The following is a 19,984-nucleotide window of genomic DNA, read 5'->3' on the forward strand; positions in this document are numbered from 1 at the left end:
ACTGTCAGTGCAGAGGATGGTGCTAAAAGGGAGATCCTTTACCTACCCAAATGTACTCTCTCGTCTATGTCTACGCTCTCCCTTTCTCACTTCATAGTTAATCTCTTGCTCAATCTTTCACGCTTCCTTACTGTCATTCCATGCTCTTTTTCTCTCTCCTTTACTCCAACTATGCCATGTTGCCACCCTATTGCTCCCTTCTCTGAGTGAAGGCAAGATGAATGAGAAAAGGAGCTGCATGGTGAAATAATAGAAGCGACCCTCCATCCCCAGTCCCGTTACTCGAAACCCCAAGACCCCAGCCCGGAGTGACAGCCACTCAAGTGGCGGTGGTTGTTTGTGTGTGTGTGTGTTTACATGAGTGTATGTTTGTGTGCGTCCAAGCGTGTGTGTGAGACAGTGCTGGGCTGGTCTAGGCAGAGCTGGCCACATTGTTGTCAGAGCCTCGGGGTCTGCCTGTCAGACCAAGCACTTGTCCTGATGTTCACGTCAGCACATGCTGCAGACTGTCTCTCTTGTACAGCTTTTGTTTGAGAAGTGCTGATGATTTAGTTATCAATATGGCCTAAGAATTACCTTTCCAGGTGACTGATTATTAATTGTCGTTGTAATGTGTGATTTTTAGTGTTGGCATTATACATAAGAATTTGTATGAGGAAATCTGGAAAAATCTGAAAGCATTTTTAATATAGGAACATTGTGCTTCGTGCAGAAGCTTAGTCCTGGGCTGTTATCGCCTGTTAAGTCCAGTAGCAAAAATCCTCTTCAATGTTCTAAACATAGTGTTGGAGTGCTAGTTTGCTGTCCAAACCATAAAATAATAACTTAAATCATAGTATTACTGTAACTAGATCCTTGTGGTCCTGTAGAACATGAGGCTTGCATCACCAGGATTGTGGGATTGATTCCAGCTGGGGCCACCCATATGAAAATGAATGTATTGTGAAAGACAGGGCTAATGCGGCGGTTTTTGTGTCGCTTCCTCAGATTCACAGAGTTCCTTCAGCCCTTTGAGAGAGTGATCCAGCCAGAGGAGCTGTGGCTCTACAAAAATCCCTTGGTGGAGTCGGACCACATCCCCAAGAGGGTCATGTTCGTAAGTGACACAGACACACACTAACCACAAGGCCACTGAGTTGATGAGAATGATGTTATACTGTAAGGGAACACCCCTCTGAAATTGACATTTTTCATATTGCAAATGTAACACAAGTGAAGACCCAAGAGTAACATTTTGAAAATTTACCACAGTGCTTTCTGGACCATTTTTCGAAAATCTTACGTTTTTTTTTTTTGTTTTGTCAATTACACATGACCTGTATGAACATACTTTTGTCAAATTTTATTATCTTTCAAACATTTTTTTTTAACTTGTCCATAAGACATATGTTTTGTCCATTTGCAATTTGATTTCATAGGAAGTCAAAAGTCGAAGTTAAAATTCACTTTTTAATATATTTGCCAAATCCCATAAGAAATGTCCAAATCCAATTTGAATTATTTGAAAGTGCCAAATCAGGATGTTATGTCCATTTGCCATGTACGATCATAGGAAGTCGGTTTACAAACCCAAAAGTCAGTGAACCATGTCCAAAAGGCCTTTATACTGCCAAATTATGTATAGCAATATGTTACACCATGAATCAACCTAGATGGTCTATTTGTCATGTATGATGAGACAAACCAGAAAAACGGCCCATAAAAAAGTTTGGAAGACTGCCGATTGGTACAGTCCTAAATGTATGTGTGTGTGTATCATTGAAGGAAATATATGAGCCATCCACACCTCCATATGGCTCTCTCTCTCTTCGTTTGTAACGATTTTTTGAAAAACATCCAAAATGACTAGGGGCACAGGTTGGATGGGCACAGGTGGGGGTTGCTCCCTACCCAACCGTGGACCCCTTGCTCCCCCCTTTAAGCATTAAAACCATTTTAAAAATGTGTTTCTGGTAACACATTCCAATCACCAGGTGCACGGCTGTCCATTTGCAATATGTTTCAATGGGCAATTACCATAACGAATTTGACATGCTCAAAAATACTGCAGAAATGCAAAATTGACTGGCCTGATGAACTCGTGATGGCCGGGCAGTGATAGTGGTTCCTCTCCATCGCTCGTTGTGTTGATTTCATCATGTCCATTTGGTGATGTTTTTTCACTGTTGAATCATATTGCAAATGTACTGTGCATTTGCAATATGTTTCAATGGGCATTTACCATGATCAAAACTCCTGGCAGTGCTAGTGGTTCCTCTCCATCGCTCGATGGTGCCATGAGAGAAGTGGGACTCGTTTTTTTAAACGTTTTTTGAAAAATGTCCAAAATGACTAGGGGCGCCCCCTATTTGATGGGCACGGATGGGGATGCTCCCTACCCAACTGTGGACCCCTTGCACACCCCTAAAGGCATTTAAAACCATTATAAAAATGTTATCCTGGTAACCCGTTCCAATCACCAGGCACACGGCTATCCATTTGCAATATGTTTCAATGGGCATTTACCATTACGAATTTGACATGCTCAAAAAAACTGCAGGAATGCAAAATTGACTAGCCCGGTGAACTCGGGATGGCCGGGCAGTGATTCTGGTTCCACTCCAGCGCTTGTTGGTGTTAATTTCAGAATGTCATTTTGGTGATGGTTCCTTACTGTATTGCAAATGTACAAAAGTCAAGTAGCAAGTCAGTGTCCATCAGTCAAATAGACATCATTCTGACACCAAACTGATACCATCTGACAACAAACCCACTTTTTTCAACTCGTTTAGAAGCTATCACATATTTCAGAGCAGGCCCATAATTCACTGTGCCTTTAGTTTAAACCATAATAAAACCATTAAAAAATGTGTTATGTTCTAGCTGTGGTTTCAGCTCTGACTTTATGTGTAGACCTATGTGAGGCGACCCTGAATCCCGAGGTGCGGCTCGATAGGTTATTCGGTGCCGATCAACGATCTTAATTGGTGCTGAAAATCATTTGTTTTCCATGCCTTGCTACGGGGTCCTTGAATGAGCTATCGGAAAGAAACGTTGGGGTCTGTCTCTATGGGTCGAGCCGGTTTCAATGCCTCTAGTCTTGCGACTATGGGACTTTTCTAAATGATGTCATTTTCGTAATGGTCAAAATGAATTGAAGTTATTGCAAATGTACAAGGCTGTTTCTCGGTTCGAGGACCTTCTAGTGCCACATAACTCACCATGCACTATCAACCTGAGCTCTAGAACAGGTTTCTAAAGTTTCAGAGCTCTAGGTCTGATGGTTCTTTAATAGTTCGAACAAAGGTAACTATTGCAGGCTCTGTGTGTCTCTAAGCCCCACACTGTGTCCCTCTGTCCTAGCTGTGTATGTGTGTGAGAGTTTTTCTTAGAAATTTGACATCTAGTAAGGGACCGTACATTTGCAATATGGAGTTTCTCATCAACCATACGGCAAATGTCAAAATGTTTCCTTCAGGTATGTAAGGTCATGTAGAAACAATTATTTGGATTTTTATTATTTTATTATTATTTTCAGCTAGCTAAGAGTACAGAAACTTGAAATGAAAATGACTGACAACATTTGAAATGTATAATATCTAGCTAGCTAGACTCTTACCCATATACAATGATTGACGCTTCTCCCTCTGTCACAGATGCCATGGTTGCCCTTAGTTTGAGATGTAATCCGGAGACGGGTGTTTAGGTCTGCATATTTGCAAACAAACACCAGAATATTCTCCATCTCCTTAGTTATCATACTCTAATTCCATTGATTTCAAGTGGAGAGCAACACTTGCACAGTTCTACTACGTGACATCTTTAACCCACTGCAAATTGAGTCCTAAGTCAAGGGATTCTGTAATGGCATTGAATAGAAAACTACAAAACCAAAAAAAGAAATACTTCCTGAATGGAGTTTTATCCTGCCAAATCAGTTCTGTTATACTCACAGACACTATTTTAACCGTTTTGGAAACTTTATAGTGTTTTCTATCCAAATCTTCCAGTTACATGCATAGCATATCTTCTGGGCCCGAGTAGCAGGTTAATTTGGGCATGCAGTTTAATTTGGGCATGCTTTTCATCCAAAATTCCGAATGCTGCCCCTACCCTAGAGAAGTTCAAATTAAGCACGTTAATCCGCTTTAGAAGGGGTGTAATAGAGCCTAACTGGCATACATAAGCAACGTGTGAGTTTCAAGTTTGGGGAACAATTTACCTTAAAACCTCTTGAAGCTAGGGTGCACTATTTGTATTTTTGGAAAAATAACGTTCCCAAAGTAAATTGCCTATTTCTCAGGACCAGATGCTAGAATATGCATATAATTGACAGCTTAGGATAGAAAACATTCTAAAGTTTCCAAAACTGTAAAAATATTATCTGTGAGTATAACAGAACTGATATTGCAGTCGAAATCCTGAGAAAAATCCAATCAGGAAGTGACTCTTATTTTGAAAGCCCAGTCTTTCTATGCATCCCTATTGCCCATTGAAAGGGATATTAACCAGATTCCTTTTTCTGTGGCTTCCCTAAGGTGTCTACAGCCTTTAGACGTAGTTTCAGGCCTTTATTTTGAAGAATGAGCTTAAACGTCCACATTGCGTAATTGGTCAGTTGTTGGCTCTCAGTGTGATTTTTGCGCTAAACAGAGGTAGCCATTTTTCCTCCCGGTCCTAGTGAAAAGCCAACTGTCCCGGTTGATATATTATCAAATAGATATTTGAAAACCACCTTGAGGATTGATTATAAAAAACGTTTGCCATGTTTCTGTCGATATTGTGGATATAATTTGGAATTTTTGTCTGCGTTGTCGTGACCACTATTTCCGGTGGATTCCTAGGCATAACGCATCAAACTAACGGAGGTATTTGGATATAAAAAATATATTTTTGGGACAAAAGGAACATTTGCTGTCTAACTGGGAGTCTCGTGAGTGAAAACATCCGAAGCTCATCAAAGGTAAACAATTAATTTGATTGCTTTTCTGATTTTCGTGACCAAGTTACCTGCCGCTAGGTGTACACCAAAAACAGCAGCCTATGTCAAACTACTATCCCCCATAGTATAAAAGTTGACCTGTTCTGTGCGCGAAATAAATATTTCAAAACATTGTCTGGGACAGTTGTGGGATGCAATAGATCCCAAATTAATACAACCAGTAGCATCAAAACACCTTTTATTACGCAATGTGGATTACATAACAGATCAAAATGTTTAGCTTAAAATGTTGATAAACTATTAGGCTATTTCTTCACATTATAAGCACAGCAATGTGCACATCGCACATTAGAACAAATGTTCCATTAGCGGAAAAACACCATTATCAAAAGTGACCGCAAATGCGATTATGCATGTAATGCTTTATTATAAAAGGTGAATTTAAGCCTGATGATTGTCATGTAAGTATAAAAGCTGCTTTCTTATTATAAAAAAAAGCTTAAGGTAGTGGAATGGGATAATGTCTTAGTGTTGTGTGTGTGAAGAAATCATTATTTTAACTTGTATGCAGTATAATTCACATTGTGTGAGCAACTCCTCTAAGAGTAGGAATCAGGCTGTTTGAGAGGGTTTGAATCCTAAGAAAACTGCCTATACATTATTTGAAGTACTATATAGGCAACATAGTTACTGTTGCAGGCCAAAGCGGTGTGCTGGAAAACCTTGGTATATCATTGGTGAAGTAGGCATTGTGGTGCTTGTGAATTTCCTTTCAATTTCAAAGTTTATATTTGGGTCAAATTACCCTTACCTAGAGATGTGTCTGAAGGCCCATGGCGACAGAATCCACAATAATCCATTAGTTACTTCTGGCTATAGCCTAGAGTTAGCATATTCGCATTGTCAGTTCTCAGGAGTGGAAAGAGCCGATCCGATGTTAGTAAAGCTGCACTGCAAGCCGCAACTTCTTCAAAAACACTTCACACTAGCGTCACTATGCAAAGAACCTGTCCACGTTTTCTTCGTCACGAGAATGGTGTTACTTTTGCAATAAAATGTGAATTGTCGAATACTCTGATAATGCTCTGATAATTCCTATGTTTCCCTGTCAGTTTTGTCCACGTCGAACACTGTGCCAAATACCCTATTTTCAGACTCCTAATTATCATTACACCTCTGAAGTCTAGCCAGTCGGAAGAACTTAATCACATATCATAATGCCACAAGAAGGAGGGGAAGAGGGTTTGTTTCTGTGTGGAATACTCAAGTGAAGATTTCCTTTTTGTCTAGATGTAAGATCTCAAATCTGTTCTTTTTGATCGTGGCCTATTGGAGATTGCATGGTTGTGTGCTCGATTTTATACACCTGTCAGCAACGAGTGTTGCTGTAATGTCAGAATCCACTCATTTGAAAGAGTGTCCACAAACTTTTGTATATATGGTGTAACTCCCATCTGAAGCAATGTTTTATGCCAAGCTGTTGCCAAAAACAGTTTAAGCTGCCAGTTATTTTTGATAAATAAATCTCATTAGATGCCAAATTATGCTGTTTTGATAGTTATTTAAAGGAGACGTTTACCCAAAATCCGGGAACTTCAAAGTGATTCCATATATTGAAACTAGTTCCGTGGAGTTTGCCCTCCCTCCTCGCACTTCCTGTAGTGCTGTTCTGAAACAGCTGCAAAAACAGGACATGTGACTCATGATGTTGCTGGATGCAAGCCTCGTTCTGCTCTGTTGCCAGTGAATTCATCATTCAGAAATCTGAAAACTGTGGACAAACTCGTTGTTTTAGTGAAAGCGTACTGCCGAATTAGCTATTTTTGTCAAATGTACTATTTGTTTTAAGTCAGGAAATATGTACTTTTTCACCTCAAACATTAGCGATTATATCATTATTTTATGTAGCCGACTGCCACAGCAGTGGAGATTGGTCACAACTGCGCATAAAGACGTCACCATATGCCCTAATATGGAGAATGATGACACATATTCAAGTTTTTTTAGGGAGAGAAGGAGCTGGTGCTGGTGTCCGTCCCCTGCCTGAATGTTACACACTAAATCAAGTGAAGAAGGCACAACAATTCCACTGTTTTCTGATAAATGATAAGAAGAGATGCAGAATATGGTGAGTAGCAATTCGGAATAGTAAATAAGATGTAAATAAACCTGTATTTCCATGGACTGGATTTAGCGCAGTGCTAAAATACAAAGACGTGAACTGCATCAAAATCTCTCAAAATGCATATTATTATTAATATTGGATAGAAAACACTATGAAGTTTCTAAAACCGTTTGAATTATGTCTGTGAGTGTAACAGAACTCACAGGGCAGGCAATCTTCCAAACAAGTCCTGAAATCCTGAAGGTTGGGACAACTTTGACGTCATCGCCCCTCCCTTCCCAATAAGTTATGGATCTGGAAACACTTCCTACGTCTTCCACTAGATGTCCTCATTCAGTAGAATTTCATTCAGTAGCATTTGCTGTGAACTTTGACCTAATGGGAAGGAAAGTATTCGGTGTCGCAAAAGAATGCCATTTTGTTGTGGCGCGTTTGTCTTTGATTGCTACGGCTGTTCCAATCAGCCCCAGATGAAAACGAATGATGCGGTTGGAATGCTGTTGGATATATATGATTATAACATCCTGAAGATTGATTCTGCACTTAGTTTGACCAGTTTCTTCGACCTGCAATATGTCTTTTGGAAGTTTTGGAAGTTTTCATACAAAGTTATCCTGGACCAGAAGTCATTTTTTGGCCATGTGAGCTGAAAGTGATAGCAAATGCTGCTACTTGGACACTAGAATTGAACATTATGAAACAAAACAATTTATTGTTGAACTAGAACTCCTTGCACTACATTCTGATGAAAGATCCTCAAAGGTAAGGGAATATTTATGTTGTAATTTTGTATTTCTGTTGACTCCAACATGGCGGAGAAATATTGTTACGTCTGAGCGCCGTCTCAGATTATTGCAATGTTAGGCTTTTTCCGTAACGTTAAAAAAATAAATGTGACACAGCGGTTGCATTAAGAACCAGTGTATCTTTAATTATATGTAGAACATGTATCTTTAGTCAAAGTTTATGATGAGTATTTCTGTTATCTGGTGTAGCTTTCTAGAATTACTCAAACAAAACATAAATGTACTGTGTAACATGTCATATGACTGTCATCTGATGAAGATTTTCAAGAGGTTAGTGATTGATTTTTTTTTTTATCCTGCTTTTGTGATTTTTATCTTTTGCTGGAAAAATTGGCTACGTTTTTTCTTTGGTTTGGTGGTGGTCTAACATAAATATATGTTGTGTTTTCGCCGTAAAACATGTAAAAAATCTGACACGCTTGGTGGATGAACAAGGTGTTTATCTTTCATTTGAGGTATTGGACTTGTTAATGTGTGGAGGTTAAATATTTCTAAAGAATATTTTTGCATTCCCTGCGCCACCTTTTCAGCTGAACGGGGGTGGTGGGGTGGGGTACCCCTCGCCATAACTGACTTGCCTAGTTAAAACTTGTTAAGAACAAATTCTTATTTTCAATGACGGCCTAGGAACAGTGGGTTGACTGCCTGTTCAGGGGCAAAATGACAGATTTGTACCTTGTCAGGGGGTTTGAACTTGCAACCTTCTGGTTACTAGTCCAACGCTCTAACCACTACACTACCCTGCCACCCCCGGAAAATCTCAAGGATGACTAGTAGACTCCAAAACCAAATTACATAAGATTTAACCCAGGTCTCCCCACTGTGTGACAGTTGTAAAATTCTCAGAGGGTTCCTTAACTCATCTTTTTTTGGCTCTGCCCCTTACTCAATCATTTTTTCTGCCCCTTGCTTCAGTAGATGGCTAGCAGAAATCATAAAAACCATTAACTTGGAAAATATTAATTTCCTTTTAGGACCAACTCCTCCAGCAGCTTTCTCAACAGGTTTGAGGTCCGTTTCTGGACCATCTGGACAGAGACTGACTGTGAAAACTGACTAGGAAAACTTATTGTTGTAACTGTCATTGTTGCTCTATTCTTGTTCCAAGCCTTGCCAAAGCAATACTTAATTTCATATGTCTGTTAGCCACATTTTTGAAATGATCTTATGTGCTTTTATTTTGTACAAAATTGCAAAATAAAATAATTTCAAATAAAATACAGTGGAAGTTGGAAGCTTACATACACTGAGGTTGGAGTCATTCAAATTTGTTTTTCATCCACTCCACAAGTTTCTTGTTAACAAACTATAGTTTTGGTAAGTCGGTTAGGACATCTACATTGTGCAAGACACAAGTCATTTTTCCCAAAATTGTTAACAGACCGATTATTTCACTTATAACTCACTGTATCAAACATTCCAGTGGGTCAGAAGTTTACATACACTAAGTTGACTGTGCCTTTAAACAGCTTGGAAAATTCCAGAAAATGTCATGGCTTTAGAAGCTTCTTATAGGCTAATTGACATAATTTGAATCAATTAGAGGTGTACCTGTGGATTTATTTCAAGGCATACCTTCAAACCCAATGTCTCTTTGCTTTACATCATCGGAAGATCTAAAGAAATCAGCCAACCCCCACAAGTCTGGTTCATCCTTGGAACCATTTTCCAAATGCCTGAAGGTACCACGTTCATCTGTACAAACAATAGTATGCAAGTATAAAAACCATGGGACCACACAGCCATCATACCACTCAGGAAGGAAACATGTTCTGTTTCCTAGAGATTAACGTACTTTGGTGTAAAATGTGAAAATCAATCCCAGAACAACATCAAAGGTGCTGGAGGAACCTGGAGAAAACAGGTACAAAAGTATATATATCCACAGTAAAACTAGTTCTATATCCACATACCCTGAAAGGCCGCTCAGCAAGGAAGAAGCCACTGCTCCAAAACTGCCATAAAAAAAGCCAGACTACGGTTTGCAACTGCATATGGGGAAAAAGATTGTACTTTTTGGAGAAATGTCCTCTGGTCTGATTAAACAAAATTAGAAATGTTTGGCCATAATGACTATCGTTATGTTTGGAGGAAAAATGTGGAGGCTTGCAAACCGAAGAACACCATCCCAACTGTGACGCAAGGGGGTGGCAGCATCATGTTGTGCGGGTGCTTTGCTGCAGGAGGGACTGGTGCACTTCACAAAATAGATGGCTTCATGAGGTGGGAAAATGATGTGGATATATTGAAGCAACATCGCAAGACATTAGTCAGGAAGTTAAAGCTTGGTCTTCGAAATGGACAAAGACCCCAAGCATAATTCAAAATTTGTGGCAAAATGGCTTAAACTTGTTAAAGATATTGGTTCCCATTTGGGAATCAACCCTCCCACATTCAGCTGAAACGGTGGCGCATGGAACGCAAAAATATTCTTAGAAATATTTAACCTCCACACATTAACAAGTCCAATAGCTCAAATGAAAGATAAACACCTTGTTCATCTAGCCAGCAAGTCAGATTTCTAAAATGTTTTACGGCGAAAACATAGCACATATATATGTCAAACCACCACCAGACACAGCTCATTTGAATAGCCAAAACATGCAATCAACAAACGCAGGATTAAAAAATAAATTGTTCACTAACCTTTTGAAAATCTTCATCAGATGACAGTGATAGGACATGTTACACAGTACATTTTTTTTTTCCAATAATATGCCATTTATATCCATAAATGTCCATTTACATTGAGTTCACGTTCAGAAATTACTCAAAAATGTCCGCAGGAAATCTAGGTAGCGCGGCAAGATAACGTAAATAGACATCATAAACTTTGACTAAATATACATGTTCTACATATAGTTAGAAAGATACACTGCTTCTTTATGCAACCGCTTTGTTAGATTTATTTTTAACGTTACAGAAATCGCACACTATTCAATATGCTGAGACGGCGCTCAGATACAAGCTACATTTCTCCGTAATGTTGGAGTCAACAGAAACACAGATTTCAACATAAATATTCCCTTACCTTCGATGGTCTTCGTTCAGAATGTTCTGGAAGGCTTCATACTTACCCAATACATCGTTTGGTTTCAAGTCTTGCGTCTTTGTATTAGCTACTGCTAATAACATCAGCTGAAATGCACCCAAAATGTCCTCTGGTCCAGAAAAGTTGCTCATCAAAACTTCAAAATTACATATTATATGTCGACTAAACAGGTCAAACTAAGTGCAGAAGCAAGCTTTATGATGTTTTAAACACACAAAACAAACTTCAATTAAATCGGCCATCGTCTGTCCTTCTCTTGAGTGCTGGAACAAAGGAATGGCTGGGACCAATTCGCGCCACAACGCACAACCTATTTTCTCGTGGCACGCACTAATTTCACTCCCATAGGGCCAATTCTCGCGGGATTTGAACGATTTAAAGCTCTACTGAATGAGGACATCTAGTGGAAGACATAGAAAGTCTCCCCAGAATCATAACTGGTTGGGAAGGGTGGGGGCGATGACGTCAAAGTTGCTCCAACTTTCATGACCACAAAAACTAGTTTGGAAGAATGCCTGCCCTGTGAGTTCTGCTATACTTACAGACATAATTCCAACGGTTTTAGAAGCTTTAGAGTGTTTTCTATCCAATAATAATTAGTATATGCATATATTAGCAATTTTTGACAGATTTTCTTTTCAGTTTACTAGGGGTACCCAATCTCTCCAAAGGGGGCATATGTCTGCCATATCCTTAACAGGTTGGGGTAGGGGGCAGTATTGGGTAGCTTGGATGAAAAACGTGCCCTAAATAAGCTGCCTGCTACTCAGCCATAAAAGCTAGAACCTCAGATTTCCCACTTCCTGTTTGGATATTTATCAGGTTTTCACCTGCCATATGAGTTCTGTTATACTCACAGACATCATTCAAACAGTTTTTGAAATGTCAGAGTGTTTTCTATCCAAATCTACTAATTATATGCATATTCTAGCTTTTAAGACTGAGTAGCAGGCAGTTTACTCTGGGCACCTTTTTATCCAAGCTACTTGATACTGCCCTCAAGTCCCCAAAAAGTTGAGAAGATCACGGGTGAACAGCCACACCCGTTGATCCGGTCAGAGGAGCCGAAGAGGCCTTCAGATGCCGGTTTGCCTTGTGTTGGGCAGATAAGCGGAGCAAAACAGCGGAGGAGCTTCATTAGCTCCTGGTTGACCCGCTCCGTTTGCCCATTCGACTGTGGGTGGAATCCCACCCGAGGAGAGACTCACCGACCCCGAACATGGAGCAGAAGGCTTTCCAATACAGTACGATGAACTGGGACCCACGATCCGAGACAATGTCCTGGGGAAGTCCATGTAGTCGAAATACATGGGTAATCATGAGATCAGCGGTCTCCTTCCTTGAGAGAAACTTGGGTAAGGCAATGAAATGGGCTGCCTTGGAAAACCTATCAACGACCACCGGGATAGTGGTAAGCCCTTGGGATGGAGGTACCCCTGTGATAAAGTCTTAGGACAGGTGGGACCAGGGCCAGTTGGGGATGGGCAGAGGTGGGAGCAAATCCCACATTGTGGCCCCGCATTGGGAAGACTTCCTTTGGGCAGAGGTGGAACAGGTCGCAATAAAGGATCTCACATCCTCAATTATTTTGGGCCACCAGAATTTCTGCCTCAGGAACTCCAGTGTCCGATTAACCCCTGGATGACCAGTTAATTTAGAGGAGTGTCCCCATTGTAGAACTCGGGAACGGGCTGGTAGTGGGTACCCCGAAGGGGTCAGGTTCTTGGGTCTGGGCTTGTCGGACCATGGTCTCAATACTCCATATCACAGGGGCAACAATGCGGGAGCTGGAGATGATGGGCTCAGAGTCCATCTTCTCGTTAGAGACATCGTGTTGGCAGGACAAGGCATCTGCTTTCTCATTCTTGGATCCCGGGCGATAGGCTAGTATGAAAACGAAACTGTTAAAAAAAAACTATTGGCTTCTTGAATTGAGACCAAGTTCTTGTGGTCTGTCCAGATCACGAACGGATGAGTTACCCTCTCCAACCAGTGTCTCAACCCCTCAAGGGCCCACTTAACAGCCAAGAGCTCCCGGTTGCCTACATCGTATTTGGGTTCCAAGCGAGAACAGTTTGGAGAGAAAGGAGCATGGGTGCAGTTTCTTGTCGTCCTCGTTCCGCTGTGAATGGACCGCCCCTGCTCCAGTGTCCAAGGTGTCCACCTCTACCACAAAGGGACGAGTAGGATCAGGATGAATGAGGATGGGTCCAGAGATGAAATGTCCCTTGAGCTCCATGAAGGCCCTGTCAGCCTCGGGAGTACAGCAAAAACAGCTCTGGGACTTACGGTTTAGGACCGTGCGAGGCACTGCCACTTTCACCAAACTTGCCTATAAAACACCTGTAAAAATGGGCAAACCTCAGGAACTGCTGGACCTGCTTGAGTGAGGTGGGACGGGGCCAGTCGGCGACCACCTCAACCTTTACGGGGTCTATTTGCATGCCTACGGTAGAGATATTGTGACCCAGGAAGGACAATTGTTATACTTGGAAATCACACTTCTCTATCGGGACATATAGTTGGCACTGCAGGAAGCTTCTCAGTACTTGGCGGAAGTGCAATGTGTGTTCTGGAAGCGATTTGAAGAAGATCCGGATATCTTTGAAATAACAAACACGAACCGATTCAACATATCCCTAAGACTGTCATTGACCAATGCATGAAAGACTACTGGTGAGTTCCATAATATGAAGGGCATGACTAAATACTCATAGTGAGTAGGTGTGTTAAAGGCAGTATCCCAAATATCTCCCTCCCTAATTCTCACCAGATTGTAAACGTTACGGAGATCCAGATTGGTGAAGAATTGGGCCACTTGGGCCAACTCCAATGCAGAGGACATCAGGGGTAATCGATGCAAGGATGCAGGACTCCATCCATTTTACCCATGAACAAGAAGCCTCAATCCCCCACGTGGGTATAACCAATGAGGAGATGGCACGTGGGTACCTGCTTCTAAAACACAATGAGGAGATGGGAGAGGCAGGACTTTCAGTAATATCAGAAATAGAAAGGATATCTATTTTAGCCCCTGGCATCACAGAAGATCGTTGGCGCGCGCGAGCAGTGTGGGTGCAATAATTGAATAACATGGATTTCTAAATTTTCTTTGCAACGCTCGCACACCCGACGTGTCCGGTCTGGTCAGCATGTAAGTATTCAGATGAAGAACTTAGGCAAATTGAGCCTCAGGTGGCCACTGCTTCACTAGCCATTGAAGCCGCAGCAGTAGCTGGACCACAGCTCCAACCCATCCCCAGAATCAACACAGACTGGTGATGCAGTTGTGGAAAATGCGCTCCAATGCTGTCAATGAGGAATGTTTGTGCTGCAGAGAATTTGAATGTGACTATAATTCTTACAGAAATTGAGAAACGTAATGATGACAAGGAGCAGTTAGTTTGCTTTTGTAACCTTTAGGATTTTGCTACCCAAACTATTGTGTCCTTGACATTTTTTTCCAAATTCCCAGATGGGCTAAATGGACAGTTATATATTTTTTAAAGATTTAAATGTTTTATATACAGTTGAAGTCTGACATTTACATACACCTTAGCCAAATACATTTAATATCAGTTTATCACAATTCCTGACATTTAATCCAAATAAAAATTCCTTGTTTAAGGTCAGTTAGGATCACCACTTTATTTTAAGAATCTGAAATGTCAGAATAATAGTAGAGAGAATGATATATTTCATTTTATATTTCTTCAATCACATTCCCAGTGGGTCAGAAGTTTACATACACTCAATTAGTATTTGGTAGCATTGCCTTTAAATTCTTTAACTTGGGTCAAACGTTTCGGGTAGCCTTCCACAAGCGTCCCACAATAATTTGTGATGGCCACTCCAATACCTTGACTTTGTTATCCTTAACTTCTTATGGCTGGGAAGCGCTGTTTCCAAGCAACAATACACACTCTCTGCTTCTCCCTCTATCACTTTTGTGCTGCACATAGTTATCCATCATCCCAGAATTTAAAGAGCCCTACTCAGTCTGTCCTCTCATAGACCTGCTATGATCTCCCTGGTGAGGTTATTATTGGCAGAGAGCGATAGTCATTTTGACACAGATTGCTAAACTGATACGATGAATGAGAGTCGAAAGTCCAAGGATCTCTATCTCAAGGGAAATTAAATGCGCTGTGCACATCAATGTGCTACACATCTTAAGAAACAAACATAACCCTGCAGAACACTGAACACTGCAGAACCTGAAGGATTATTGATTTGGGGCCGAAAGTAATTAACACATTTTGAGGCAGAAATAATTACTTGGGAGCTGCGATGGCCCAAGTCACTGAACACCAAACAGAACTATTCCTTTAGTGCAGGAGACTCCAGAGCACAATAAAGAACCTTGTTGGTGGCAGCTCATTTATCAATATTTGGAATAAAACTTTCCATTGAAGATATCACACTGCACACTCCCAGTGGAAAGATAATGCTTTAGGGGACCTCTTTGTGAAATGATTAAGAGTTTCTGTAATTAACAGCAATGTGTGTTGTATGTGTCTAGATTGTGTTTTCTTCTTGTTTTCTTCCCAGGCGATTTCATTTCTCACTCCGTTGGCTGTGATATTTGTGGTGAAGATCATTCAGCGGACAGATAAGACAGAAATCAAGGAGGCGTGTCTAGGTATGTATTGTATGGACCCTTACATTGACTCATCCTTTTATTGTTATCATCAGTGCTTGAATTGAGGGGCTATGTCAGGGTATGCCCTACCTCTTGTTAAAGAAAAGGGCAAAAGCATACCTCTTGTTACTTTCAGATTTTGAAGGGGCAAATATGTATCTTGATCATATGAAGCAATCTATAACGACTCTGCGATTAACTCTGCGATGATTTAGGCTAGAAACAAATGCAAATTCCACAAGAGAGACGTGATTCTGATGCACATGAGGATATTGTTCGTCTTTATGACATTCAGTGGCTAAGCTACAACATTCTATAGTTAAGGAGTCAAAAAAAGACTGCTTGGTAAGTAGTCCATTGTGTGACTCTTGATGCACATGAGGATATTGTTCATCTTTATGACATTCAGCGGCTGAGCTACAACATTCTATAGTCAAGGAGTCAAAAAAGACTGCTTGGGAAGTAGCTCAGCTGCTGAATGTCAATAATTTTCTGAGAAATATGTAAATGATAAATAATGGGTCAAATAAATTACAATATTACAACATACAGTATTTCTTAGCGGATAAACATTTGTGAAAATATTCTCCTTTATTTTCCCAATCAATATTATCATGAAAAAGCCTGAACAAAATATGCCATGCGTCAAGTTACACTATGTAGAGTTACAGAAAATAAGCTTTAAACAAAGAAAAAAGTCCTCAATAAACAATCATTAAAATCGGCTCAAGTGCAGTCTCCTGTCAGCATTTTTGCCTCCAACTATATGACTCACTCACATTTACCACACATCTGTTTAATTTATTTGGTCTTTCACAATAGCTAATGTAAGTCAGTAGAACAATTCCTATTCCTTAAAATGGGCTAAACTATAGGGTAATTAGTGTGCTTGGTTTTCCATACTTTGTACATTATTCCACTTTTTCTCAGTTTGCCAGTGCAACTATTTAATTGAAGTCTGAAATGCATAGTTGTGCATTTGAAAATGCATTTACTGCAGATATGCATTTTTGCAGGCATTTTCATGTAAGCTATATTATCTGGTGACATAAAGTTATTACTAATAGCATAATGTTTTTTAACCGACCAAAATATAAGCAATCTTTTTGTCGGGTAAACATTTATTCCTGATCACATTCCACCTTCTGACGTAACGATATGCTACTTTTTAGGCTTTACGTTATTAGTTTGGTATTTTTTTAATAAAGAGCCATGGTCACTTTTAGGTGAAAGGAGCCACATTAGCAGGTCAGATGAAATTGTCATGTGAGGCATACAGCATGTTTTATGCTAAGACAATAACACAAGCTCTTAAAAAACTGACCAGCTAAATTAAGACAGTGGTGAATAAACAAAGTAATACGGTTTACAGCTATCTTTATTTGTGCTCATGACACAACAGGTAAAGTATTCGCAAGCCTTACAGCCTGGAATTAAAATTGATTTTTGGGGGGCTTGTATCATTTGATTTCCACAACATGCCAACTACATTGTAGAGGCAAAATATGTTTTTATTGTGAAACAAACAAGAAATAAAACAAAAAAACGGAAAACTTGAGAGTGTATTCACTCCCCCACCAAAGTCACATTTTGCAGCAATTACAGCAGCAAGTCTCTTGGCTTGGCACATCTAGTCACTGGGATTTTTGCCCATTCATTTGAGGCAAAACTGCTCCAGCTCCTTCAAGTTGGCTGGTGTACAGCAATCTTTAAGTCATACCAGAGATTCTCAATTGGATTGGGGTCTGGGCTTTGACAAGGCAATTCCAAGACATTTAAATGTTTCCCCTTAAACCACTCGGGTGTTGCTTTAGCAGTATGCTTAGGGTCATTGTCCTGCTGGAAGGTGAACCTCCGTCCCAGTCTCAAATCTCTGGAAGACTGAAACAGGTTTCCCTCAAGAATATTCCTGTATTTAGCAACATCCATCATTCATTCAATTCTGACCAATTTCCCAGTCCTTGCCACTGAAAAAAGTCCCCACAGCATGATGCTGCCACCACCATGCTTTCACTGTGGGGATGGTGTTCTCGGGTGATGAGAGGTGTTGGGTTTGTGCCAGACATAGCATTTTCATTGATGGCCAAAAAGCTACATTTTTGTCTCATCTGACCAGATGTTTGGGTACTTTCGCACATGCCTTCTGGCGAACACCAAACGTGTTTGCTTATTTTTTTCTTTAAGCAATGGCTTTTTCTCTGGCCACTCTTCCTTAAAGCTAAGCTATGTGGAGTGTACTGCTTTAAGTGGTTCTATGGATGGACACTCCAATCTCCGTTGTGGAGCATTGTAGCTCCTTCAGGGTTATCTTTGGTCTCTTTGTTGCCTCTCTGATTAATGCCCTCCTTGCCTGGTCCGTGAGTTTTGGTGGACGGCCCTCTCCTGGCAGGTTTGTTGTGGTGCCATATTCTTTCCATTTTTTTATAATGGATTTAACGGTGCTCCGTGGGACGTTCAAAGATTATGATATTTTTTAGAACCCAACCCTGATCTGTACTTATCCACAACTTTGTCCCGAACCTTTTTGGAGAGCACCTTTGTCTTCATGGTACCGCTTGCTTGGTGGTGCCCCTTGCTTTGTGGTTCTGCAGACTCTGGGGCATTTCAGAACAGGTGTATATACAGTGCCTTGCGAAAGTATTCGGCCCCCTTGAACTTTGCGACCTTTTGCCACATTTCAGGCTTCAAACATAAAGATATAAAACTGTATTTTGTGAAGAATCAACAACAAGTGGGACACAATCATGAAGTGGAACGACATTTATTGGATATTTCAAACTTTTTTAACAAATCAAAAACTGAAGAATTGGGTGTGCAAAATTATTCAGCCCCCTTAAGTTAATACTTTGTAGCGCCACCTTTTGCTGCGATTACAGCTGTAAGTCGCTTGGGGTATGTCTCTATCAGTTTTGCACATCGAGAGACTGAATTTTTTCCCCATTCCTACTTGCAAAACAGCTCGAGCTCAGTGAGGTTGGATGGAGAGCATTTGTGAACAGCAGTTTTCAGTTCTTTCCACAGATTCTCGATTGGATTCAGGTCTGGACTTTGACTTGGCCATTCTAACACCTGGATATGTTTATTTTTGAACCATTCCATTGTAGATTTTGCTTTATGTTTTGGATCATTGTCTTGTTGGAAGACAAATCTCCGTCCCAGTCTCAGGTCTTTTGCAGACTCCATCAGGTTTTCTTCCAGAATGGTCCTGTATTTGGCTCCATCCATCTTCCCATCAATTTTAACCATCTTCCCTGTCCCTGCTGAAGAAAAGCAGGCCCAAACCATGATGCTGCCACCACCATGTTTGACAGTGGGGATGGTGTGTTCAGGGTGATGAGCTGTGTTGCTTTTACGCCAAACATAACATTTTGCATTGTTGCCAAAAAGTTCAATTTTGGTTTCATCTGACCAGAGCACCTTCTTCCACATGTTTGGTGTGTCTCCCAGGTGGCTTGTGGCAAACTTTAAACAACACTTTTTATGGATATCTTTAAGAAATGGCTTTCTTCTTGCCACTCTTCCATAAAGGCCAGATTTGTGCAATATACGACTGATTGTTGTCCTATGGACAGAGTCTCCCACCTCAGCTGTAGATCTCTGCAGTTCATCCAGAGTGATCATGGGCCTCTTGGCTGCATCTCTGATCAGTCTTCTCCTTGTATGAGCTGAAAGTTTAGAGGGACGGCCAGGTCTTGGTAGATTTGCAGTGGTCTGATACTCCTTCCATTTCAATATTATCGCATGCACAGTGCTCCTTGGGATGTTTAAAGCTTGGGAAATCTTTTTGTATCCAAATCCGGCTTTAAACTTCTTCACAACAGTATCTCGGACCTGCCTGGTGTGTTCCTTGTTCTTCATGATGCTCTCTGCGCTTTCAACTGACCTCTGAGACTATCACAGTGCAGGTGCATTTATACTGAGACTTGATTACACACAGGTGGATTGTATTTATCATAATTAGTCATTTAGGTTAACATTGGATCATTCAGAGATCCTCACTGAACTTCTGGAGAGAGTTTGCTGCACTGAAAGTAAAGGGGCTGAATAATTTTGCAGGCCCAATTTTTCAGTTTTTGATTTGTTAAAAAAGTTTGAAATATCCAATAAATGTCATTCCACTTCATGATTGTGTCCCACTTGTTGTTGATTCTTCACAAAAAAATACAGTTTTATATCTTTATGTTTGAAGCCTGAAATGTGGCAAAAGGTCGCAAAGTTCAAGGGGGCCGAATACTTTCGCAAGGCACTGTATACTGAGATCATGTGACAGATCATGTGACACTTAGATTGCACACAGGTGGACTTTATTTCACTATTTATGTGACTTCTGAAGGTAATTGGTTGCACCAGATCTTATTTAGGGTCTTCATAGCAAAGGGGGTGAATACATATGCATGCAACACTTTTCAGTTTAAAATTATTTTTTTCATTTTTTTCA

General features: G+C 40.5%; 1 protein-coding gene across 1 annotated transcript in view; it reads left to right on the top strand.

Moving 5' to 3' along the window:
- The first annotated feature begins 958 nt into the window (after positions 1 to 958).
- Positions 959 to 19,984, top strand: part of plpp4 (phospholipid phosphatase 4) — a 92,360-nt gene continuing 73,334 nt past the window's right edge. Inside the window, exons 1-2 of the mRNA XM_036945881.2 lie at positions 959 to 1,096; positions 15,456 to 15,546. Of these exons, the coding sequence (XP_036801776.1) occupies positions 959 to 1,096; positions 15,456 to 15,546 (229 nt within the window). The remainder of the gene's footprint in view (positions 1,097 to 15,455; positions 15,547 to 19,984) is intronic.

This window comes from Oncorhynchus mykiss, chromosome 16 (assembly GCF_057628025.1).
Source record: "Oncorhynchus mykiss isolate SJ-2025 chromosome 16, ASM5762802v1, whole genome shotgun sequence".
NCBI lineage: Eukaryota > Metazoa > Chordata > Actinopteri > Salmoniformes > Salmonidae > Oncorhynchus > Oncorhynchus mykiss.